The sequence below is a fragment of the Dermochelys coriacea genome, chromosome 5, assembly GCF_009764565.3.
Source record: "Dermochelys coriacea isolate rDerCor1 chromosome 5, rDerCor1.pri.v4, whole genome shotgun sequence".
NCBI classification, from domain to species: Eukaryota; Metazoa; Chordata; order Testudines; family Dermochelyidae; genus Dermochelys; species Dermochelys coriacea.
In genome coordinates this window covers 87,110,027-87,134,836 of record NC_050072.1, presented here as the reverse complement: position 1 = coordinate 87,134,836, position 24,810 = coordinate 87,110,027, and the positions used below count along the sequence as shown (strand labels likewise).

At 43.0% G+C, this 24,810-nt stretch overlaps 1 protein-coding gene across 2 annotated transcripts in view; it reads right to left on the bottom strand.

Annotated features, from left to right (window-relative positions):
• MFSD14B (major facilitator superfamily domain containing 14B) overlaps positions 1 to 13,558 on the bottom strand; it is a 45,238-nt gene extending 31,680 nt beyond the window's left edge. Inside the window, exons 1-2 of one of the 2 annotated variants that reach the window (XM_038402635.2) lie at positions 13,046 to 13,558; positions 765 to 860 (exon numbers count right to left, since the gene is read on the bottom strand). In XM_038402635.2, coding sequence (XP_038258563.1) covers positions 765 to 860; positions 13,046 to 13,210 — 261 coding nt within the window. In that variant the 5' untranslated portion in view covers positions 13,211 to 13,558. The remainder of the gene's footprint in view (positions 1 to 764; positions 861 to 13,045) is intronic. The other variant, XM_043514498.1, reaches the window with a different exon arrangement.
• Positions 13,559 to 24,810: the final 11,252 nt, after the last annotated feature.

The window sequence follows — 24,810 nt, the reverse complement described above, 5'->3', positions numbered from 1 at the left end:
AACATAACCCCTGCTGTAGACAGTGCTAAGTCACAATAACCACACCACATACCTCAGCTTGTGGATTTTTCAGACCCCTCAGAGACAGTAGTTATGCCAATATAAGTTCTCTGTGTAGACCAGCCCTTAAGCAGTCTTGATTTGGAAAAAATTTACATCTCTAACCTGAAGATACAAGGCTCCATATCCTGTTGCCAAACCTTTAAATGATCTAATCATCTGGAGAGTAGCTGCCTTCTATAAGGGTTTAAGCAGCTGTAAAAATCTACTCTAACATGAAGATCTTTAATAAATTTTACTGCAAATTTTATGTTGATATAACCACCCACATTTCAGTAAAAATTATAATATTCACTGCCCATGATTAGTTATAGTCTTTATATTATAAAACAAAACCTCTGCAGTTAATTTTTTCCTTTTAAATACTTTTTGCTCTTATAAAAATGAGGATTTGACAACACTGACTGAAGATACAGCACCATAGGTGCTCTACCAATGAATTGCAGATCAGACTTGCAGTCCCTCTGACAATCCAGCTGTGATCCCATTTAGCAGAATACCAACTGTACAAATAGTGATGACCTGATATAAGCAAAAAGAGTCAGAGACCTCAAATTGCTTTATTAAGACACTGGGGAATAAAAAAAACAAACAAACCTCATTTAAAACCAGAGCCCCCAGAGAGTATGAACAGGCTCTCCAAAGTAAACAAACTGATCTGTGACATCATCATAGGGAAAGAGAAACAGATTGGCAATACTTACTTTTAGCATGGGAGTTGTCAATAGTCCCCATGCAAAGAATTCCAGGAATATGACCACCACAGCATGGTACACACTTGGTCGACCAATACCTTGTTGCTAAAAATAAAAGGATATTTAAATATGAATAATGCATATCTTTTGAAGTGACTTCCCAATTTACGTAACATTTTGAAACAGTAAAAAGCTTTCAAGGTGACCTACAATTTAAAAAACCCAAACACTTTAAAGGTGATCTGAATGAGCCAAGTAACCAAGGTAAGAGAAATTGATCACAACATAAAAAAACCTTCCCTTCCCACTACTCTAAAGGACCACTAAAGCCCTAACCTGAAGCCACCCGCCATTCCCCATTTGATATGTTGCTTTAGCTTTCTAAACCTAACAGCTATAGGCAGTATGAATGATTTGTGGAGGGGAGTGAGCAGATCCAACAATGAGGTCTAGGGGCAATGCCCTAGGAAGAAGCTAAGCTTCCGCACTCAGAGAAGGAGGCGGCTTCTTAGATTTGTCTAAGACAGTGGTTCTCAACCTGTGGCCCATGGGCCCCTTGTGGCCCAGTCAGCACGGCTGCAGCCCATGTGACATCATAAGGGCCATACAGGTAGCATTGGGTGCGGGCCACATAACACATTGTAGGCTGTATACGTGACCCACAGTGGTAAACAGTTTGAGAACCACTGGTCTAAGAGTACTGCCCATGAACCTTCCTCAGGAGTTACTCTAGCATATCTGAAGACCTGCTTCCTCAACCTCCAGTTGATTAGGAGAAACACCTCCCCACTCTTAAACCTTCCTCTATGTCAGGAGAAAAGTTTCTACTCTTCTATCCCACCTCCAGTCTCCTTTTTTATTCCTATGAATAACTCCAGCTCCCATCACTTCTGCTGCTTGTAGATTAGCAAGCAGCAGCAGAATTAAATTTATTTTTCCCTTCGGTTTCATCACTGTCCAGAAGTTTTTGTTCTGCCCAAGTGAAACAAATCATTCTTACAAGCTACTTAGTTTGAACAGCAGAGGCACTACAGTAGTCTATCTTCAGTATCAGAAAGGCAACACTGCAGAGCACCACATGCCTAATGGATAGAAACATGACAAAAATAAATGAAAGCCTAAGTTCTGCAGAAGTTGATGGCTTCAGCACCCTAAATCAACAGGCACAGCTGTCCATCCACGAGTAGCAAGTAGGTGATTTTCAAGTCCTACATATGTTCATAGAAATGAGCAACAGCGATCTTTATCAACTGATTTCATCATAAATAGCAACATGACATGGTATATGTAGACCTTTAAATTTCTCTATCGTTCTCCATTTGGTATATTTAGCTCCATGGTATTAAAGGCACTAAATTACAACCTGTGCTTTGCTACATATTAGAAAGACTACTATATTCCATCTTGAATAACTGCATTGAAGTTCTCAATCTCAACAGATTTGAACATGTGATTAGAGTTTTTTCGTGGCTCACTATTTCAATATATTTTTTCAACTTGGAACAATTTACCTCATATCTTTACATAAGCACCAACTAAGACTTTCTCCAATTTTAATCATATGGCCATAAAAAGGTATACAACTCTGTAGAGAGAAAGAGATCTCAAAGGATTAGAGACCCAGGAACTTGTTGCTCTACTGGCTCCGATACAGACTCCTTCCCCTCTGTCTTAACTACAACATCTGTAAAACAGTTCAAGTATTGACCACAGAGGGGGTGTTTTAAGGCTTCATTAACTCATGTTTACAGAGCACTTAATGATGAAAACGCATAATATAGTTATGGATTTGCTGTTCCTCCTCTGCTCAATGGCTTTGATATACCAGGGGAACCGTCTGATTGTAAATGTGCTTTAATCAGAGCCTATGACAAGGCACTTTTATTACCATGTTAGTTCACTTAAACACGCTGTTCAGATGAACCATGTCATGGGTGGGATTTTAAAACAATTCCCTAGAGTAGACATCAAGTGTATAAATCTATAGTAATTGATAAAAATTTAACAACAGCCGATGGTCAGGTTGTTTGCTGTTGCATACCTCTTCTCCCAAAAGCACACATACACAACAAATTAAGTTCGGTATCTGTCAAAGCAGGCAAAAATCAGACATCTAGCTTTGAAATAAGGTACACTGATAGATTATATACATAATCCATAACATCATATTCACAGCCAGCGTCCCGCAGCCAGGTGTCTCTTAATACCAATCCTGCAATCACTGCTGCATGTTTCACTTTACCACCATGAGCCTTTCTATTTAAAATCAGTAGGACTACTCATCATAGAAAAGTTAAGCACCTGCCTCAGGTGTTTTCAGGACAGGGTATTCAAGTGGTTATACTGAAAATTTACACAGTAGTTGTAAATATTTAAAGTGTGGTAAAATGAATAGGCCACATCACAAAGCATTTTCATTACACAAAAGGAGAGTTTTCAGTTCTTTCTTGTCACAATCAAGATACTTCCAAACCATGTGTCTTGGAAATTCTCTACAGGACTCAAAATTGCAATACTTCAGAGGAACTTCGCCGAACATTGAATTTAACAAGACCTCTAAAAGGAGAACTTCCCCAGAAAGGAGAAGCACCGTACTAGTAATCAAAATAGTGAAACATACAGCTCTGGTATCTTGTAACAGAATGAGAATTTGTGTAACTCATTTTTTAAACTGGGAAGTAGGTTGAGACAGATCTAAGAAATACAAATGGATATGAGTTTAAAATGTAACAAAGCTTCAGAATTCTTGCAACTGGAAGATAAAGGATAGGCTCCTCACAGCCAAATCTTAAAGGAAAACCAGAAATGGAGTTATAGCAGCAGATGAGAAAGAACACATGAATTTAAGTGTGGCATTGAAAGAATCAAAGTGATTTGGATAATCACCTGAACCAGAGTGTAGATTATTTTCCTTGTCTCCGTCACAACATTTTGAAGAGTTAATATGTTAAAAGTTTAATGCTCCTAGTGACCTGAGGAAATTTCAGATAAAAGTATTTTCCTGCCATACCGTGATTCGTATTTCTTGTATAAGTTATTGGAATTTATGTACTGAGAAAGTGTAGAGCAAGAGCTACGATAAAGAAAAACGAAACCATCTTTCAACACACAGCTGCAAAATCAGTGAAGAAGAAAAGTACATGTACATGACACAAAATCCCCCTCTCTCATTAATACCAAACAATGAACCAATGACCAAAGTTATTAGCCAGTCAGCATTATTGGGCAAAATTAAAAAATCCTAACTTAACCTAACCAAGATGTTAAAAATATCAAACAAAAGCAAAGCTCCATTCTACCACACTTCTCTTCAACAAAAAAACTTCAAAAACAGACTCCAACAAGAGACTGCTGAATTGGAATTAATTTGCAAACTGGATACAATTAACTTAGGATTGAATAGAGACTGGGAGCGGATGGGTCATTACAGAAAGTAAAACTATTTCCCCATGTTTATTTCCCCCTCCCTCCACTGTTCCTCAGAGGATCTTGTCAACTGCTGGAAATGGCCCACCTTGATCATCACTACAAAAGGTTCCCCCCTCACCCCCACTCTCCTGCTGGTAATAGCTCACCTTAAGTGATCACTCTCCTTACAGTGTGTATGGTAACACTCATTGTTTCATGTTCTCCCTGTATATTAATCTCCCCACTGTGTTTTCCACTGAATGCATCTGGTGAAACGAGCTGTAGCTCACAAAAGCTTATGCTCAAATAAATTGGTTAGTCTCTAAGGTGCCACAAGTACTCCTTTCCCCCTCTCCTCCCCAAAGTTAAATTTCTTTCTGTGAAAGATAGGACAGTAAATTCACAAAACATTCATTTTAACGTGTTGCCTGTGACTTGAGTACTGCATTCCAAGAATGCCATCAAAAACATTTTCAACCAGAACACAGCCGTTCAACATGACTAGACTCCCAGTGAACTCTTACAGAGGATAAATCTAGCTTGTTAAGACTTCTATAATATAAGAGGAAGAGCATTACTTGTAATTACAAGAACAGGTACGAGAAGAAAAAGATAAAGCTCATTTTATTAGTGGTTCAAATACCATACTTTTAGCCTTTATTGAGGGTTACATTTTTAGTATTTCCCTGAAAAAAGTACTATAGCAGGATAAGTGTGATAAAGTGAAGCAGGTTATTTAACTCCTCTGATCAAAGTTACAGACTGGTGTCAGATTCCCCTTTTGGCAACATTTGTTCCTCAGACAGCTTCATAGCAACCATGTACCCATTAACTCTTTTCCAAGCAATTTTCACACATTAAATTTAACTTGGCAATATAATAATGCAAATTTCAGCATCAATATTGTTAACCATTTTACTTATCTTAATTGAATTGTCTAGCTAATAAAAACATTTTAACTAACAGTCTAGCTAAGAAAAAAAACCGCCTCTCATGTTTCCCATGCCAAAAGCCTTAAATATCCCTTTCCAAAGTTATTTCATTTGTATTATGTTAGTGCCAAAGGGTTCCATCATGGCCACAGAATACTAGGTGTTGTTCCCCTTCAGCGCACCTTCCCCATGTTGGATGCTTTTAGTTCAACCAGAACCATTTTATTTTCACCACACTGGCTGCTCAAATCCACTAAATAGTGAAAAAACTTTAACTGAGTTTAGTCTATGAATCTTAATTGACATTTGCAGGAACTTTAGTATTTTTCCTCCCTCTCCTGGGAATTCTTTCCCAGACAATAATATAACGTATTAAGACATTTGGTACCAGCTAAGTGTGGTTATGTATTTCCACTGATGTAGACATTGTATTCATGCACTATTTGTCTTTCAAAAGAACACATTGTCTATATTAAGTGACCTGATAATGTGCTGTTAAGAAAATAAAAAGTGAGAAATTTGACCGTTAAGGGATTTTTAAGGTGAAGCTTTTTACCTTTATGGATGATCTCTCACCTCTCCTGTATTCATACTGCTACAATCAGCAGAGTAGCAACTCGCAGCACTACTTCAAACTCTCTAATCACCTACTCTGTATTTATTTTCAAGATGCTTTCATTTTATTATTTTTTTTTTTACACAAATCAAAACACTCCAGCTTGTGCTTGTGTCACTAAATCTTACCATTTTAAAGATTTTAATTTTATGTGCCTTTATCCAATTTATTCAGTTAACTAAGATTTATTAACACTTCCATGTATCTATTTTGGTACAGAACCAACAGTTATCTATGCAGTTGCTTTAAAAAGAAGAGAGAGACTAGAATTAATGCAATATTACCAAAATTTCTAAAGTCAAGATCTCCCAGGCTAACGGCCATGTTACACTTCCTGTCTCATAGCATACACAACATTAGTTTACATTTAATGAAACGGAAGATACATTTGTAGCTCGTTTGTGTATACCACAGGAGAAAACTTCTTGAATATTTAGTTTTGCATCCCTAACTAGAAAGAAACAAAAAGGGGTAGGGGGGAGGCGTCAACCTTGAAATTCCCTTAAAAAAAATAAGTATTTTAATCAAGTAAATATCCACTACCATTTAAAACCTCTGCAGACTTCTCCAGTGGAGTCCAGGCTTCTGCAAAGTTGCCAAAAGCTCCTTAAGCCCGGAGCCAATCAGTTTGGCTGCACTTTCGAACCCCAGCATCCCCTGCTCCATGGCTATTACGTCTCTTCAGCTTACTATTTCTTTCTGTTTAAAGAGATAAACTTGTAGATTCAGCTAACCAAATAGCTGTGAAGTTAATTACTGATGAATGCATCTCTCTCAGCTGAGTAATTCAGTTTAACAGAATTTTCTCTTATTCCACTCTGCCCTTACATGTGGATCAGAAAAGGGAAGATGTTCCACAAAGAAACTAACATATCCTAATTTAAATCGAGATGAAGGCCCACTTCTACTAAAATGCCTATAAGGATTCAGTCAATTATCCACAGCTAGGAAGAAAGGCTAGTAATAATTTAATCTGCTAATTAAAAGAATATATACTATTTCAATATACATTAACTGCATTTCTCTTCCCCATTCTTTGTAGAGCACTTATCTTTTTCAGATTATAAACTTTTTAAGGAAGGGACAATATCTTCGTAAAAGTCTGTATATGTCCTACCACTCCTAACACTTCTGAAACGCAAAATGTTTAATAAAAATTGCATATGCTCAGGTCTACCACTGAGCATTCACAACTGATTAAAACAGATTCTTCGCTCCCATAACCACTATACAGGATGCACCACTCAGCTTCATCATTAGTACAGATGCAGTATTTTAGTGACTCTCCAACATCTCTCCTTATAAAGGATTTCTTCCATTTTCTTCTAAACAGAGAAAGAAAGCTACTATAAGGAGTCACATGTGACCTAGAAAGAACACAGAAGAGGCTGAAGAGTGATGGTAAAAAAGTTGAGTCTTGCTATATAAATGGTGACATGTGCATTAGATAATTTGCATTGAGTCTTCTTGCTTCCTCAGAAGCTAAGCTTTACAGTAAGTCATTTTGTAGGATGATCAGAGAGGAAATACAATAAATGAGGTGACATGATATTTTGTTTCAGTAATATCTATTTTTGTACCCAAGTGCCATTTTCTCTAATCTTAAAAAAAAATTAGATTACATTGTTTTTCTGACTCCTTATTTACTGATGTATAATCTGCCAGTCAAAAGATCTTAAACAATACATATTACAATGGCCTGATAATGCCACAGTCATAACAATTCAAATCCTGATGATTTTTCTGGATTATTTTAATAAAATTTTCTGCTCCCGAAAAGATCCTAGTGCTGATGCTCTGTAGCCACAACAGGTACAGTATCGGCAACAACTATGCAAGCTTCCCTATCTGGTCCTCCTAAAAAGCCTCAACCCTAAATTCCAGGAAGTATCTGTAAGGATGCACACAGTACTTTTCCATGCTTCTTCAAATCATCAATATCTCTGGAAATCTGTCTGAGGGCAGTTTCTTCACTTCAGGCATTTTAGAACCCAAGTGAGACAACAAGGCACTGATTTATGTAGTCTACCAGCCACCCAGAGATCAAAGTCTCTCTGTTCTGCTACTGAACCTGCAAGACATCCAGTCCCCTTTAATTCAGTATTTCAAATTACACTGAACTTATCTCTTTTGTGTTATCATCAGAAAGTAAATTTTCCATGTTGGTATTGGTTCATGTCTATTATTTGTAAACCACACACAGTACTCATCAAATTTAGTGATAGTTACGCACTATCATAACGTTGTGCTTTTTCAAGCCCTGAGTTGTTTCAATTATTCCAGGCAAGTTATTTTACCAATGACTTCCGATACAATGGAAGTCTTGTTCAGCATACATAGTTCCTAGGCAGCATACCACAAACATTGTGGGTAGGTGGCAACTCAAGTCTAAAATCTCAGATATCAAATGCTCTGTTTGTTTTCATGAACAGTAGTGAAGTACTGAGTAGTCATTAATGCAAATTAAATGGCATATTGATATAGACATTCCCACAGGAGAGAAAGCAATTTAAAGTAACTTAAGTACCACTGTAATATGCACAACGTAAGAAACTTGGACAGAACCGCAGAGCAAAACAAAGATGATCCCATAATGCTGCTTTCTGACCTTTATTGCTTTATTCACAGGTTGGTCAGCCGGCACAAACAAACTCTAGCTTGTACAACATGTGGCAGTTTGTCTAGGTTGGAGCAAGCTACAGAGCACACATCACACCAGTTGTCCACATTCTCCATTCGCTTTGTTGTCCAATTCACGGTGCTAGTACTAATAATCAACGATTTTGGACCAGACTACCTCAGAGGCCACCCATTAAGACAGTTGCATTGAGTGGGGCCACAGAAAAAGTGTCCAAAATAAAACTTTCATGAACTGGAGGAACATCATTTCTGATGTTGGGTCCTAGACTGTAGAACACTAAGAGAGCTCAAAATGATCCTATCTGTACATTTTCAGAGCCCAATATGAAATCTACCTTTTCACCAAAGCCTTTGAAGAACATTGAGAGGTAGTAAGAAAGAAAACAAGTCAAGTCTGAACAGCTGAATGGCAAAAAACAGAGTGCACAGTTAATTTTTATGATTGTTGTATAGTAAAATTCACACCCAGTTACTGTATAGCCAGGGTTCCCAAACTTGGTTTGCGGCTTGTTCAGGGTAAGCCCCTAGAGGGCCGTGAGATGCATTGTTCACCTGAGTGTCCGCAGGTACAGCCGCTCACAGCTCCCACTGGCCATGGTTCGCCATTCCCAGCCAATGGGATCTGCAGGAAGCGATGGCCCGGCCCTCACGGCTTCCCACAGCTCCCCTTGGCCAGGAACAGCAAACCGCGGCCAATGGGAGCTGCGAGCAGCTATACCTGCGGACGCTCAGGTAAACAAAGCATCTTGCAGCCTGCCAGGAACTTACCCTGAATAAGCCGAGAACCAAGTTTAAGAATTATAGTAACTGTCAATCTATAACCAACAGACAAAAATTAAAGAGATTAGATACTGACTGATCTTTTAAAGATCATTTTTGAAGTAATCCATATACAACATACAAAAAACAAAAACAGTACAAAAAGGTTGGTTATTCTTCACAGTTTATCTTTAACCAATGACAAAATGACAGAATTAAAGACAACTGTTAAATCAGTTTGCTGGGTTTACTCACATAAGTTTTGTAACAAGTTTCATTCTTTAGAAATAAAGAAAATTTAATTCCAAAGTTTGGCAACACTTGTTTTAAGACATTTAATCAAATCTCCAAGGGGCTTAGATTCCCAAACTTTTCATAGTGAAAACTATATCTTAACAAAAGTGAGTCTTGGACCACCTTCCCTCATGTACATGGACTGATTCCCCACCCTTTTGCAATCCATCTTTGAAGCAACTACAGCAGTTGCTTACATGGAGGTAATACTACAAAACTATTTACTTACATTCAGCTCTCTTTAATGCAATAAGTATTTTGTCTTTAAGAGATTAGTCAGAATCTCCTTTTGCTCTTCATTCCCTCTCCCCAAATCCCATCTTCCTGACTTCTTTGTCCTCAATTCTACATGTGCAGGGAATAATGGGACGGTCTTCACACCACTGGTCACCTTGTATATTAGATAGCACTGGCCTATGATTCTGATCAGATTTAGTACACCACCACCTGCAAGACTCTTCTTCCACATGTACAAACAGCAAACTATGGTGAAAACTGTAGAGATTCCCACAATTCAGCAGTTACTAATGAGAATGAGTAGCATAAAAAATTTAAATAAATCCACTTTCAGTTTTGTACATGTCTCATCATTGAGCTTTATGGAATGGGAATGAAGTAAAAAAGCATCAATTTGTTCAGCAAATAATAAATCCTGATCAATTTAATTTTTCATTTGCCAGACTGAATTTAAAATTGAAAGTTCAACAGACACTCTGAGCATTAATCTGTAAGAAATCAGGAAACCATGCTGTACTTTAAACAAGCAACGTCTATATCGGGTGTAAATATGCACATTTTTTAAATGAATAATGATTTTTCCAGGTATTTAGGACCCAAGAATGGCCATACTGGGTCAGACCAAAGGTCCATCCGGCCCAGTATCCTGCCTGTCGACAGTGGCCAATGCCAGGTGCCCCAGAGGAAGTGAACCTAAAAGGTAATGATCAAGTGATCTCTCTCCTGCCATCCATCTCCACCCTCTGACAAACAGAGGCTAGGGACACCATTCCTTACCCATCCTGGCTAATAGCCATTAATGGACTTAACCCTCCAAGAATTTATCTAGTTCTCTTTTACATCCTGTTATAGGCCTAGCTTTCACAAGCTCCTCAGGCAAGGAGTTCCATAGGTTGACTGTGTGAAGAAGAGCTTCCTTTTACTTATTTTAAACCTGCTGCCTATTAATTTAATTTGGTGGCCCCTAGTTCTTACATTATGAGAACAAGTAAATAACTTTTCCTTATTCACTTTCTCCACACCACTCATGGTTTTATATACCTCTATCACAGTATTTCTCAAACTTGTTCCGCTGCTTGTGCAGGGAAAGCCCATGGCGAGCCAGGCTGGTGTGTTTACCTGTCGCATCTGCAGGTTCAGCTGATCGCAGCTCCCAGTGGCCGTGGTTCACTGCTCCAGGCCAATGGGAGCTGCTGGAAGCGGTGGCCAGTACGTCCCTCGGCGGAACAAGTTTGGGAACCACTGCTCTATCATATCCCCCCTTAATCTCCTCTTTTCCAAGATGAAAAGTCCTAGTCTAATCTCGCCTCACATGGGACCTATTCCAAACCCCTAATCATTTTAATTGACCTTCTCTGAACCTTTTCTAATGCCAGTATATCTTTTTTGAGATGAGGAGACCACATCTGTACGCAGTATTCAAGATGTGGGCGTACTATGGATTTATATAAGGGCAATAAGATATTCTCCATCTTATTCTCTATCCCTGCTAACCTCAAAGGGAGCTTTGCAAATACACACCCACAAAGACTTGGTCCTTATTATTTTAGCTTGAATAACCCCATTCAATAAACTCTCATCATACAGAGGTCTAGCAATATGACAATCACATGGTTTTCAGCTGAGATTACTTCAGCTGACATAACAAAATACAGTAGAACCTCGGAGTTATGAATGCCTCTGTAATGGAGGTTGCTCGTAACTTTGAAATGTTCACAACTCTGAACAAAACATTTTGGTTGTTTTTTCAAAAGTTTACAAACATTGACTTGATGCTGCTTTTAACCATCTTAATTTAAATGAAACAAGCAAAGAAACAGTTTCCTTACTTTGTCAAGTTTTTTTAAACAAGCATTCCCTTTTTTTTGTAGTTTACATTTAACACAGTACTGTACTGTATTTGCTTTAGTTTTGTTTCTGCTGCTGCCTGATTGTTTACTTCCCAGTCCAAATGAGCTGTGGGGAAAAATTTCACGACCTGTACAATTTAGTCAAATTGAGCTAAGCACCAGATCAGACACCACTAGATCAATTTAGAAGTACTCTATGACTTAAATCCACTTCTCCAATGGTAGCTATTACATCAACAGAAGAACGTTTCCATCCCTGTAATAAGTGTCTACACTACAGAGGTGCCTCTGTAGCATTTCTAATGTAGGCATAGCCATAGGCTGAATCAGTTTAGGAAAGAAAGACAACAGGAAAGTGCTGAAACAACAATGGGCTGGGAGATTCAGGAGCAGATCTATTACCTGAAGCTACTTTTAAATAGACTGGATTTCAAGTTGACAGTATCCTTTAAAGTACATAATAGCTCTATGGCTTCAGCTTCTAGGAGGCAGAGAGAAGTTACCACAAAATAGAAATGTGAAAAATAGGCGGATAAACACAGGAGATGATTTTAAGGGCATAATATACTTAAACAAAATATTCCTTATATATCATCCACCCAGGGCTCACACAAACTGCAACTTCCTTTATATGAAACACAGTAATAGAAACTCATACCAACGTGTTGTGACTCAAGGTTAGGGGTGAGCAGCAGAACAACTGCAGAAGCCTTCCGTACAACTTTTCAGCCAGTACAACAGATTGGGTTTGAAACCAAATTCACTCACCACCAATTATTTACAACATTATGGTCCACTTGACAAAAGAAGCGGCAAAACCGACTACAAGTTAGAAGCAAGTTGCACAGAGTTTTTACTCCAACCAACTGAACATTTTAACCTACATTTGATATGTGGAAGTTCATTCACAGTGAAGGGAAACTACTAGGAAGGACGCTGTTAAAGACACTCCCAACTTCAGAAAAGTTTATGCAATACACCCTAAATACAAACTGGATTTTCCCCATGCACGGTGGGTAAGGGGGTTATTTAATTACGCAGGCGGTGAGCAATTAACCAATGCCACTGCCAATGATACCTTCTAGGACTTCAGAACAGAAATTAAATTCAAATTGTTTCCGGCTAGCGCCTTTGTGTCCCTCCCCAAGTCAACTTCTAAGAGTCAGAGACATAGAAAGTTGCCCCGAGTGACAATTTGCTGCTCTCACGAAGAGAAGCGAGCAGGCTACTGCCCTGGCTCCAAGCAGGGACCGGCTATTCATTCCCCCAGGCTACAGACAATAGATACACAATGAAGAACGTAAGGCTGGAAACCGCCGCGCTACAGGGCTGCCCCGCTTAGCTGGAGAACAGCTCGGCCAGCGGCACAAGCAGCCGCACGGTCCCGCCGCCCTGGCACAGTGACACCGCCGGAGCCACGGCAGCCAGGGCGGCGTCCTCGGCCCCCGGCCCTCCCTCACCCGCCTTTGAGAAACTGAGCCGGCGCCGGGCTGGGCAGCGGCCAGGGTCTCACCCACCTGCCCCCCAGCACAAGCGGCCCCGCCCCGCACTCACCGCGCTGCCGCCGCCGCCGCCCGCTTTCAGGCCGATCCTCTTCACCAGCATGACGCAGATGCCCCGCTTCTCGCCGCCTGCTGCTGCTGCTGCAGCTGCTGCTGCTGCTGCTGGCGCCTCCGCCTCCCCGGCCGGGGCTGGCGGCGGCTCCGGCTCGGGGCTCATTTCGCTCCCATCCTCCCGGTGCAGCCGGGACGGCAGAGCGGCGGGGGCAGGGCAGACTCGGGGCGTCCTCCCACCGGCACCTTCATCTGCAGCCGCCGGGCTCCCGCTAAGCCACGGAGGGGGACGGGCAGCAGTCCCCGGCCACAGCGACGGCCGCCACCACGTGACTACCAGCGCTTGGCTCCAAGCCCCCCCCCCGGAAACCACGTCACGGACCCGCTCCGCAGCGCTTCCGGCCTGCGGCAGAGGAGGGCGGGGCCGGAGCGCCGCAGCGGGTCGTGTGGCTGGGTCCTAGCACCGACCCGTCGCCAGCGCGAGACAGCCGCCCGCTCACGTGATGCCGGCGCCTTTTCCTCTCCTCCCCCTCCCCGCCTTATGGTCAGGGTTTAACCCTCGCGTTGCCGTAAAGCTGGGCGCCCGGCCAGGTCCGCGCCAGGCAGCCCGCTTGCAGCGGCACCTGGGGCTGGGGAGCATCCATTGCCCAAGGTCACCCAGCCAGCAGTGGAGCCAGGAATGGGACCCAGGCAGTGTTTCCCCTCCCCCCGGATTTCCCCAACTCCCCAGGTTTGTGAACTAGTTACGTGCCAATTTAGTGACTGTCTGGAAGTTGGAATTGAAATTGAAACATTAATACACAGTGTATGACAAAATACCTGCATCTGAAAAAGTGTAATAGAGTTGAAAAGGATGAACATAGACTGGCTTCCTCATACACCTGTGGTGTGTGATGACAGCGTCCGTGCATTCGTTTCCGTGCGGTTGGCCAACCTAATAATGTCGGATGATGATTTGTAAGCAACCTCTAAAGGAGCCCTCCCTGACAGCTACTGATGAGCTGTGGGGAAATGCCTCAGGAGCAGGTTGTATTTACATTCACACCTACTCTACCTAGGTATCCAGCAAACAGCTGTGTTGCCCAAGTGATAGACTTTGGCTGGGGTTGGGTTACAAATCACTTGAAGGCGGGGGAGGGGGGGAGAATGAAATGTTGTTATTCTTATTAAAAGGAGGACTTGTGGCACCTTAGAGACTAACAAATTTATTAGAGCATAAGCTTTCGTGAGCTACAGCTCACTTCATCGGATGCATTTGGTGGAAAATCCACTGTATTTTCCACCAAATGCATCCGATGAAGTGAGCTGTAGCTCACGAAAGCTTATGCTCAAATAAATTTGTTAGTCTCTAAGGTGCCACAAGTACTCCTTTTCTTTTTGCAAATACAGACTAACAGGGCTGCTACTCTGAAACCTGTTATTCTTATTGTATGAGTAAAGGACAGTAGAACTGTACTTAGCCCATGTTGATTGAGGGCATCAAGAGAGAGGGTGGGGACAGGTGTTTTGCTTGATGGTCTGCCTGAGTCACAAGTACGATTTGATCTGCCCCTCTCCACTGTTTAAAGACAGAAATGATTAGGCTCCATAGATACTCTTTTGTTTTCGTAAGTGACCACTGCAGCTGAAATCCCTGTGGGAGTGAATAATTAGGCATACACATGTTGTAGCGGGGTCGGGTCGTATTGGAAACCCGGGGAGTGGGTGGGTGCAAGCCCACCCACTGCTAAAGGCCCCTCCCCCAGCCTAGTGGGATGGACCACTGGACCAACTGATTACGGGGGGACAACTAATGAAAAACAGGGACCGGAGTGAGGGTCAAAGGTTCAAAATGAGGATACCAGATGGGGACACCGAGCAGAGAACCCCAGACGGCGCCCACTGCTCCTCGAAGCTGTCTAGGGAGCCAGCGGACGCTGCCCAGTGGAACTCTGCCCGGATGCGTGAAAGTAGGGAGAAACGGAAATAGGCCCCACACTCGCAGAGCACCCCCTCGTCTAACATCCTCCTCCTGGTATTATAGATGGAAACTTTGGCCAGAGCCAGGAGGAGGTTGACGAGGAGGTCTCGTGACTTCGTGGGGCCACGGATAGGGTGTGCAAAGAGGAACAAGTGTGGGGAGAAGTGCAACCAGAACCTCAATAAGAGGTTCTGAAGGAGCCGGAATAGGGGCTGCAACCTGGCTCATTCGAGATAAGCGTGCACCAGGTTCTCCCTAACGCCGCAAAAGGGGCAGGCCTCAGGTGTAGGGGTGAACCGCGCCAGGTGCACGCCCGTGCTCACGGCTCCATGAAGAAGCTGCCAACTAATGTCCCCGGCGGGCCGTTGGACCAAGTTGGAATAAAGGCTGGCCCACCAGGGCTCCTCACCCTCTTTAGGTGGAAGATAGTCCCGCCATTTGGTGTCGGGGCAGGACACAAGGGTGAGGAAATGCAATGTATGGAGCTTGAGCGTGTACAGATGGTTTCGGGGCGCGGTTCGAAACCGGACCGACTGCAGGGTATGCAGCCGGCTCGGAGTATGGGAGCGGGGAGGCCGGGGGGGCTCACGGAACAGGAGCCCAAGAAAGATGTCCGGAGGGCCAGGGGTGAGCGGGGAACGCCGTCTCGCAGGGCTCACCGCAGGAAAGCGAGAGAATCGGGTGACAAGGCGGCCTTCACCTCCTGGAGTACACGCCTAGGGGTTGGAAGGGTGGAAAGCCCCATGTGTCGTCCGAGCACGCGGGGCTCCACCCAATCCCCCCTGTTGTGGTCCAGGAGGTCTCCGACTCTCATGGTTTCTGCCAGGACCAGCCTCCGACACACTGAGGGAGACTCTGCCACCTGCACATGGAGATTGAGGTTGTGTAGCAGGGGCTCCGTGAGGAGGTCCACTCCCTCGGTGGCCACAAATGACCTGGTCTCCAAAAAAGCTTCCAGGTCCAGAGGAGGTCCTGGTAGAAGACCGGCAGCTTGGAGAAGGCCTCTTGGATGGAGAAAAAAGAGCTGCCGGTCATATCGGAGCCCTCAGAGGTGGCGGAGGAAGGCGTACACCAACGTGCTCCACGCCGGACTACCTGCACCATAAAGGAGCCTCTGCTGGGCCTGGAGACGGAAGACATGGCTGTGCAAGCAAACCAGGCCCTGTCCTCCCTCCACCAGGGGAAGACTTGGAGCCCCTGCACAGACCCAGTGCAGCCACAGCCAGAAGAACTCCAGAGCCATCCTCTGGAGCCTGGCCAGGTATTGAGTCGGTGCCAGAGCATGGACAGGACCAGTTGGTTCAGCACCAGCACCCTCCTCACAGGGAGAGACACCGAAACAGTCCTGTCCATCTCCACAGCCGCTCACCCACCCTGGCCTCCAAATCCTGCCAGTTCTCCGGCGGAAAAGGATGCGTGGCAGATAGATAAACACCAAGATAAAGCAGCAGACCCACGCTCCACCGGATGGCTTGAAGCGGGTGTTTCTGTGGAAGACACAACCCAGACTGCACTAGCAGTGAGGTTCCCCCACTGAGAGCTCAGCTGAAATCACTGAGAGCCAGTGGAACCTCAAGAGACCAATTCACAGAGGTCACAGTGGCAGGTGGCAGTAGAAGGTGACTGTGCAGGGCTATTGGCAACAGAGCAGTGGAGTGAACGGTGGCACAACAAATAACAGTGGACAGAGCGAACAGTGACCAGCTGGAGGAACAAGCAAGGTGCCTTCTTGCCCCCTACCTGGGAGGTGAACTCATGTGAAAGCACCTCTGAACTCTGAGTCTCCACTAACCAGGGACAACACCCATGAGTGGGGTGCGGTGGAGGGAAAAGTGAGGGGCACGTTAAATAAACATTTGTTTGTTGGACTATATTTTAGTGACTTTGCTCCAGAATGCTAGATTTGTGACTGGGAATGGAAACTTATATACATTTGTTTCCTAGTAGGCCAAGATTTTTAAAATGCATTATTTGCCAAGGTTGTTATCTCACATCTTTGCTATCTTGAGAGGCCATTATGTTGGGGAGTTTCTGTACTAAACATTTTTATTATTATAATTAATTTTTATATAAGAATGGTCATACTGGGTCAGACCAATGGCCCATCTAACCCAGGATCCTGTCTTCCAACAGTGGTCAAGGCCAGGTGCTTCAGAGGGAAAGAACAGAACAGGTAATCATCAAGTGATCCAACCCTTTTGCCCATTCCCAACTTCTGTCAAACTGGCTAGGGACACTCAGAGCATGGTATTGCATCCCTCCCCGTCCTGGCTAATAGCCATTGATGGACTTATTCTCCAGGAATTTATCTAGTTCTTTTTTTAATCCTGTTATAGTTTTGGTCTTCACAGCATCCCCTGACAAAGCATTCCACGGGTTGACTTTATGTTGTGTGAAGAAGTACTTCTTTTTGTTTTTTTAAAACCTGCTGCCTATTTAATTTCATTGGATGACTGCTAGTTCTTGTGTTATAGCTGTTGTTACAAAGTATTGCTTTGAGAACAGACTCTGTTTTAGGATGTACTAACACAATTAGCAGCTTGCAAGTTTCACACAGAGAGGGAGAGAAACAGTAAAAATAAGAGACTGAAAACCAAGAGACCTCTTAATTAGTAATACCCTGGAATTTAAACTATGGGGAATCAAACTCATTTGTGATTTTAATACAGAACTTCTTTAATATGATCCAACAAAGAACTCTCTTACCAGATTCAAAAAAATCGCATACATGGCTGATGAATGCACCAATGCAAATGGGCATCAAGTATTAAGTCATTGTGTATGTTATTTTGATGTCAGTTGTAGGCCAGTAGATGCATTTCTAGTTGTTCAAGTTATAGAAGACACATCAGCTGCATCTGTGACAACCAACATCTTAGAAGAGTTAAATGCTTGTCAATTGAACCCCAAACAGATGGCTGCTTGTGCATTTGATGGAGCTGCAAACTTCTCTGGAAGACATGGTAGAGTCCAAGCTTTGCTCACAGAAAAGTGTAACCCTAATCTCTCCTATACACACTGCACAGGCCATCTACTCCAACTATCACTAGTATGAGCTGCAGAATTTTCAAAAGACATTAAAAAAGCTATAAATTTAATGTCTTCATTATATTCTTCTTTCAGCAAGAGTCCAAAAAGACTGAATATATTGGAAAATATAGAAGATACGCTGGGACTGAAGTTCATATTAATCCAAGCTGGGAAAACCCTCTGGCTTTCTCATGAGCGATCCTTGGCTGTTGTCTTAAAATTACTCCAGCCGTTATTACTGGCTTTGGAAAGTATCTAACAAGATGGGATAGATCTAAGTAGTGAGGCTGGTGGATTACTTTTGCTACTACATTCAGAGAAGACTATTGCCATTCTCTCTCTCGTAAGTCTACTGTTGAAACCACTTGGGTCATTAAACAATGCCATCCAGGCATCTGCTACAACAGTAGTAGATCTTTGTCCAGCAATAGAAGCTACATTTGGATCAATCAGAGAGCTATCCACGGAAGAAGTACTGGAAGAAACAAAGACTTCAGTCCAGAAGTTGACTAATGAAGGCATTTGTATTGAATCCTTAAGTGAAGAGGACAAGAAGTGTTTGTTAAGCCATCTGAAAAAGTACACAGAATAGATTCTTAAAATTCTACAACAGCGACTTCTAGATTCTACTCAACCTCCAAGTAGCTTTTACAGATGCCTGTCTGTAAAACACCAACAGTTGAGTGGAGTGAGGCACTACCATCAATGGGGCTGTCATGTGATCGGGACACAACAGAGAATCTGAACACAGAGTGGAATATCATACAATGAATGAATGAAGATTTGATTAGTGGCTCGACCAGATCTTTGTGCTATGTTTCCTGGGATGAAAGAAGTAGGAATTCATCTCTTGCTACTCCCAGTCAAAAGTTCAGTGTTCTTTTTCACCATTGAATAGAATTTTGTGTTCTGAAAGAAGTCTCCTTCTGCCTGATCATGTGAATGAACTAATGAGCGTATCAATTGAAGGAATGGAAGTACCGGACACACGAGAAGCCTCTAAAGATGAACGCATTGCATTCAAGAAGTTCATTAACAGAGTTGTGCAAAATTATAACAAGAAACCAAGAAGGATGTAGACGTAGTGCTTCCTAGAAGGCTTGAGTAGCCAACTTTAATTTGTGTGATGATTTTAAAACAGGAGTTAAATCAAATAAAATGGTCATGAAACATTTTTCAGTTTTTAGAATGGTGCCATAAAGCCCACCTTCACCCTCACAGTCTCACCCCTCATCGGCCCTGACACACACCCCTGTAAATTCGAACATCCCCCCGCAATTTCAATTCCTGGGGAAACCACTGGACCAAGGTCTCCTGAGTCCCAGCCCAGTGCCCCTCCCCCAGCCATTAGACAGGGCCACTTACATTAATGACTGTTAGACCTGACATTACCAGTCCCTCTGGACCACTGTTGCATTGTGCCCCGGGATGTGACTCGGCAGAGCGGGGTGTCCTGAGGGGTAGCCACTAAGAAGACAAACGTTCGCGGGACATAGGGTTGCCAAGAGTCTAATCACACATCGCAAACCCAAACACCCTTGCCATGCCATGCCCCTTCCCCGAGGCCTTGCACCCTCCATCCCCCCTCCCTCGGTCACTTGCTCTTCCCCCCCCCCACTTTCACTAGGTTGAGGTAGCGTGTTGGGGTGCGGGGGGGAATGCAGGTTCTGGGCTGGGACCACGGGGTTTGGAGTGTGGGAGGGGGCTCTGGGCTGAGCCTGGGGCAGGGGGTTGGGGTGCAGAGGGGGTGCATGGTGCAGGCTTCGGGAGAGGGCTGGGGCAAGGGATTGGAGTGCAGGAGGGAGTGCGTGGTGCAGGCTCCAGGGGGGGCTCAGGGCTGGGGGATGGGGATGGGGTGGGAAGGGGTGAGGGCTCGGGGTGGGAGTTTGGGTGCAGGGGGTGCTCAGGGCTGAGGCAGGGGGTTGGAGTGTGGGAGGAGGTGAGGGGTGCCGACTCCGGCCAGTTGGCGCTTACATCAGGCAGCTCCCAGTTGGCAGCACAGCAGGGCTAAGGCAGGCTTCCCACCTTCCCTGGCACTGCACTGCTCCTGGAAGCAGTCGCATGTCCCTGTGGCTCTTGGGGTGGGGAGCAGGGTGGGGAGTAGGGGGCTCCGCGCACTGCCCCTGGCTGCAAACATCGCCCCGCAACTCCCATTGGCCACAGTACCTGGACAACGTGAGCTGCGGACTCAAAGCTTCCAGGAGGGAGCCTGCCTTAGCCCTGCTGTGCTGCCAGACATTTAGCGCCTAAAATCTCCCAGTTTGTCTTCAGTAGACTCCGGGAGATAGAGCCTGATTCCAGGAGACTCCCGGGAAAACTGGGAGGGTTGGCAACCCTAGTGGGATGGCACCCTAATTCAAATGTGGCCCATGATGTAAACAAGTAACAATGTGAGAGCTGCTGTACAACGCCATACATCCATCCAGACACCCCAGGTAGTGACACACTTGTAGGGCAATCAAGTTAATGCTGCTTTGACATTGTAACTTTCCATTACTGGTCTCCTAAGAAAATACCAAATAGACCCTCTGCAGCATGCCTCCTGGGTTCCCAATGGCTTTCTCTGTCCACCTGTGTTTCTGCTCTCTCTCTTCCCTTAGGATCCACAACATCTCTTCCTTTCCTTTCCTGAACCTGTAAGAGGGTGTGCCCTCAGGTGGGTGAGAGAGAGAAATGGACCTTTTCTCACTAATTTTTCCGACCACCCTTCCATCCTGTTCAAGACCACCCTGTCTCTTCCAGAGAAGGTGAGGGCCATGAAACTGATCATGCTTGCATCTGACTGCTTCTCTTACTCTTAGCCATTTTTCTGAGCAACTTCAAAAAACCAACATATAAAAAAAAGAAGAAATAAATCACTGCCAAGAAAATAGTGAATGTTTGTCTTATAGGCTAAGAATGTAAGTTGAGTAATTAGGAAAGCATTAAATGCATTCTAAGTTCTTACTACTGCCATGGCTATGCCCTCCCATTTTTTACTGGCTGTACGGGTGAATGTCAGGGGGGAGGGGGCACAGAGGAGCAAATGGGGGGTGGGTTTTTTTGGGGGGGAAGCAGCAGTGTGAGGGTGGGGCATTGGGGAAGGGGTGGCATGGGGGCAGGGCTCCAGGGACAAGGCACAGCATGGGGTGGATAGGGCTATGGATTGGGCACCAGTGGCCTCCCCCACACACGTTTAGGGGGCTTCCGCTGCTCCTGCCTCCTTTAGTGTGTGTTCATTTTGTTGTGTTCTAAGTAATGGCATGAGACTTTAATAACATTAGCAATGACAGATCCAGTTCATCTCTACTAACTTCTTCTCTTTTAATCATAGATGCTATTTTAGCAATCTCTTGCCCCACTTGCCAGGATTTCACCCCTTATGTTTATTAGCACAAGAACTTCAGGGCACTTATCACTTTTGAAACTCAAGACATTTATTTAGATATGAAATTATGAGTTTAACTTTAGGCACTCTCTCTAGAAAACTTCAGCCACAGATGTCTCTGCCTTCCATTTCAGATTCATAATTTGTATTGTGTGAAGTCATTAGTATACTTCGAAATTTTCAGTATTATCATAGCCTCACTATGGACCTGATCCAATACCAACTGAAATCAATGGAAAGATTCCCATTGGCTACCTTGAGTATTTGACTAGCCCTTATGAAAATAGGACCTAAGCAATTAATTAATTTCAGAACAATAGTGTACAGTCCATTCTCTGCACTCAGTCTGGAATTTGAAGTTGTAAGGCTTTTCCCATGTCAAAATGATTTTGGTATCAGAGATTTTGGTGTGTTTTCCTGAATAATTACGGTCTATGGCTCCATCCTGCTAGGAGCTCCGCATTCTAAATGAAGTCCTGCCCCATTTAATCAATGGATATTTTGGCATTGACTTCCATGGAGCCAGGACTTCACCATCTAGTTCTAAATGTAGCACAGCACTAAAGCACATGCTTAGCATGTGCTTAAGAGCTTTTCTAGGTCAGGGTGAAAGAACTGAGTACCTTGCAGGATTGAGTCCTACCTGTTTATATATGTAAATTTTAAGTTTTCTATAGTGCTTGTAACTGTAGTGTCTAAGCTCTGCATAAGTTAGATCTGTATTGTGATGAAGTTTGTAGTGGACTTCATGAAATATTCTGCTCTTTGCTTATCCCTTCCAAAGTTTTCCAGGAAGTTCTATTTAGAAAATATAAAATCATCATTTTGGTTACAGTGGAAAAGCTTTATCACAAAGGAGAGCCTTGCAGTGTGTTCTAAAAAGTGGTTGGACTCTAGACTGGAGTCTAATCATTTTCTGGTAGCTCGTTCCTGAGTTGAGTCCCTTCCTCCAAGAACATTTTGGCTCTAGCTTCCATACACTTTGTTCTGTGTTTATTAGCTGCATTATTCTAGAGGACTACAGCACGTGATGTATTTTTGGCTGATTTTTGTTGGCCTTACAAACCTGCACTTTTGCAGACTGCCATTTTATGCTGCAGAATAATAATTATTTTTAAAGTCTCTAATCTTTATGGTTGTGAAGATAACCTTTAAAATATAAATCAATTCAGTGATGGCTAGCTAAATTTGTAGACAAGGAAGTGTGACTGCTACTAGTTCATTTCAATGCTGTGTTAACTCTATAAACTAAGATGATAATTTACATGTCTGCATTGTTAACTATTGTTGCTTAGCAAAGTGCACAAGAAAAGCAAAGAATAGTACTAAGAATCTATACAATCTTCTGTTTCAGAGTAGCAGCCGTGTTAGTCTGTATTCGCAAAAAGAAAAGGAGTACTTGTGGCACCTTAGAGACTAACAAATTTATTTGATCATAAGCTTTCTTCTATACAATCTTCTGCAAGTGATGACTTGCTTTAATGTCCCAACTGGGTGGCGCTTGGGACAGCACTAGCTCCATTTCCCCCCAGTTCAGCCTTAGAGCACAGCTGTCTTAGCAGGCCATGGATGGAGATGATATCACCGATGTACTGAACTGGCAAAAAACCACAGACTGAGAATCCACAGAGGAAGTGAAACAAATCAGTGATCTACTCAGCTTCTGTATTCAGACTCTGCTGCAACAAGTTACAATAATCCAGCCTGGACCTGATGAACATGTGGATTGCTGTGGCCCATCTTCACCCAAAAGGAATGGACAAAGTCTCCCGGCAAACTGAAGTTAGAATTAGAGATCCATCTTTTCTCTTCCATCTTGCAAGAAAAAGAGCAAGGTGAACATGGGCAATAGATATACACGTTTTCCTTGTTGAAGAAAAAAAAAAAGTATGCTACCCTCATGTATATCTACTCACCTAGGACTTAACAAAATTTATGTAATCCGAGTATATAAATGCAGGAAGTCTGTGATCTTAGTTGCTTCCACAGGGCAAGAAATATTTATTTCCTTCTCCCAACACTGATGAAGGTGCTCATAAAGCAAAAATGATCAATTTATGTACATAGCCAGTACTGATTGTATGTGTATATAGCGCCTAACACATTCTGATCCATTATTGGAGCTACCACAATGCAATAATAATAATAATAGGAAAAAATGCCTAATGTTCTTTGGCCTCCTCTGCTGGTTGCATGGAATCTCACTGGAGCATGGCCTGGATGTTAGGTGATGGAATTCAGATAAACATCTAATGCTATAAAATAGGAATGCAAGATAAGCAAAATAGCTATTGTAGGTGCATTAAGATTGTTATGAAAAACTTTGCTTTTGTATTTCCTGACTTGTGATTGTTTACAATTATAACCTTGATATTATGTGAACATAAGGGAGGTTGTTTTTGATATTTAAATGCTGAGCTTACTAAGTCTCAATAATAAATGTCATTTCCTTTATTTTTTGTGTTTAAGAATAATGAAAAAATAGGTTCATTATCTCACCTAAATTTAGTGAAATTAAATTAAATTGGGGATAAATCACTGGTCTATTTAGATATTTAAAAAAGAAAACAACTGAAAGTCTTATTTCACACAGAACTGTAAACAGGTAAAAAAAAATGCATGAGAATTAAATCTACCCCCCACTAAGATTATAATGTAGTGGGTTTTTTTGTTTGTTTGTTTTTAACCAATAATAAGACCCATTGGAAAAAAGTAATTTTATTTGATACCACCTGAGAAACGTCAAAGCTCCATTTTCAGCAAGATTCTTAAGCATTTAAGCATTCCATCTGCAGTCAGTGCATACAACTCTAATTCAGTATGAATAGTGGGAAACAAGAGCAGTATGCAGCCTTAACAATGCTAATTACCTGCATTTCCTGATCTCTAAATACACCTATCATAGCTGAGAGGTCTCTCTACTATTATCATTTGTTTCAGAGTAGCAGCCGTGTTAGTCTGTATTCGCAAAAAGAAAAGGAGTACTTGTGGCACCTTAGAGACTAACAAATTTATTAGAGCATAAGCTTTCGTGAGCTACAGCTCACTTCATCGGATGCATTTGGTGGAAAAAACAGAGGAGAGATTTATATACACACACACAGAGAACATGAAACAATGGGTTTATCATACACACTGTAAGGAGAGTGATCACTTAAGATAAGCCATCACCAACAGCACGGGGGGGGGGGGGGGGGGGGGGGGGGGGGTGGGCGGGGGTGGGGGGGGGGGGGGGGAAGGAGGAAAACCTTTCATGGTGACAAGCAGGTAGGCTAATTCCAGCAGTTAACAAGAATATCAGAGGAACAGTGGGGGGTGGGGTGGGAGGGAGAAATACCATGGGAAATATTTTTACTTTGTGTAATGACTCATCCATTCCCAGTCTCTATTCAAGCCTAAGTTAATTGTA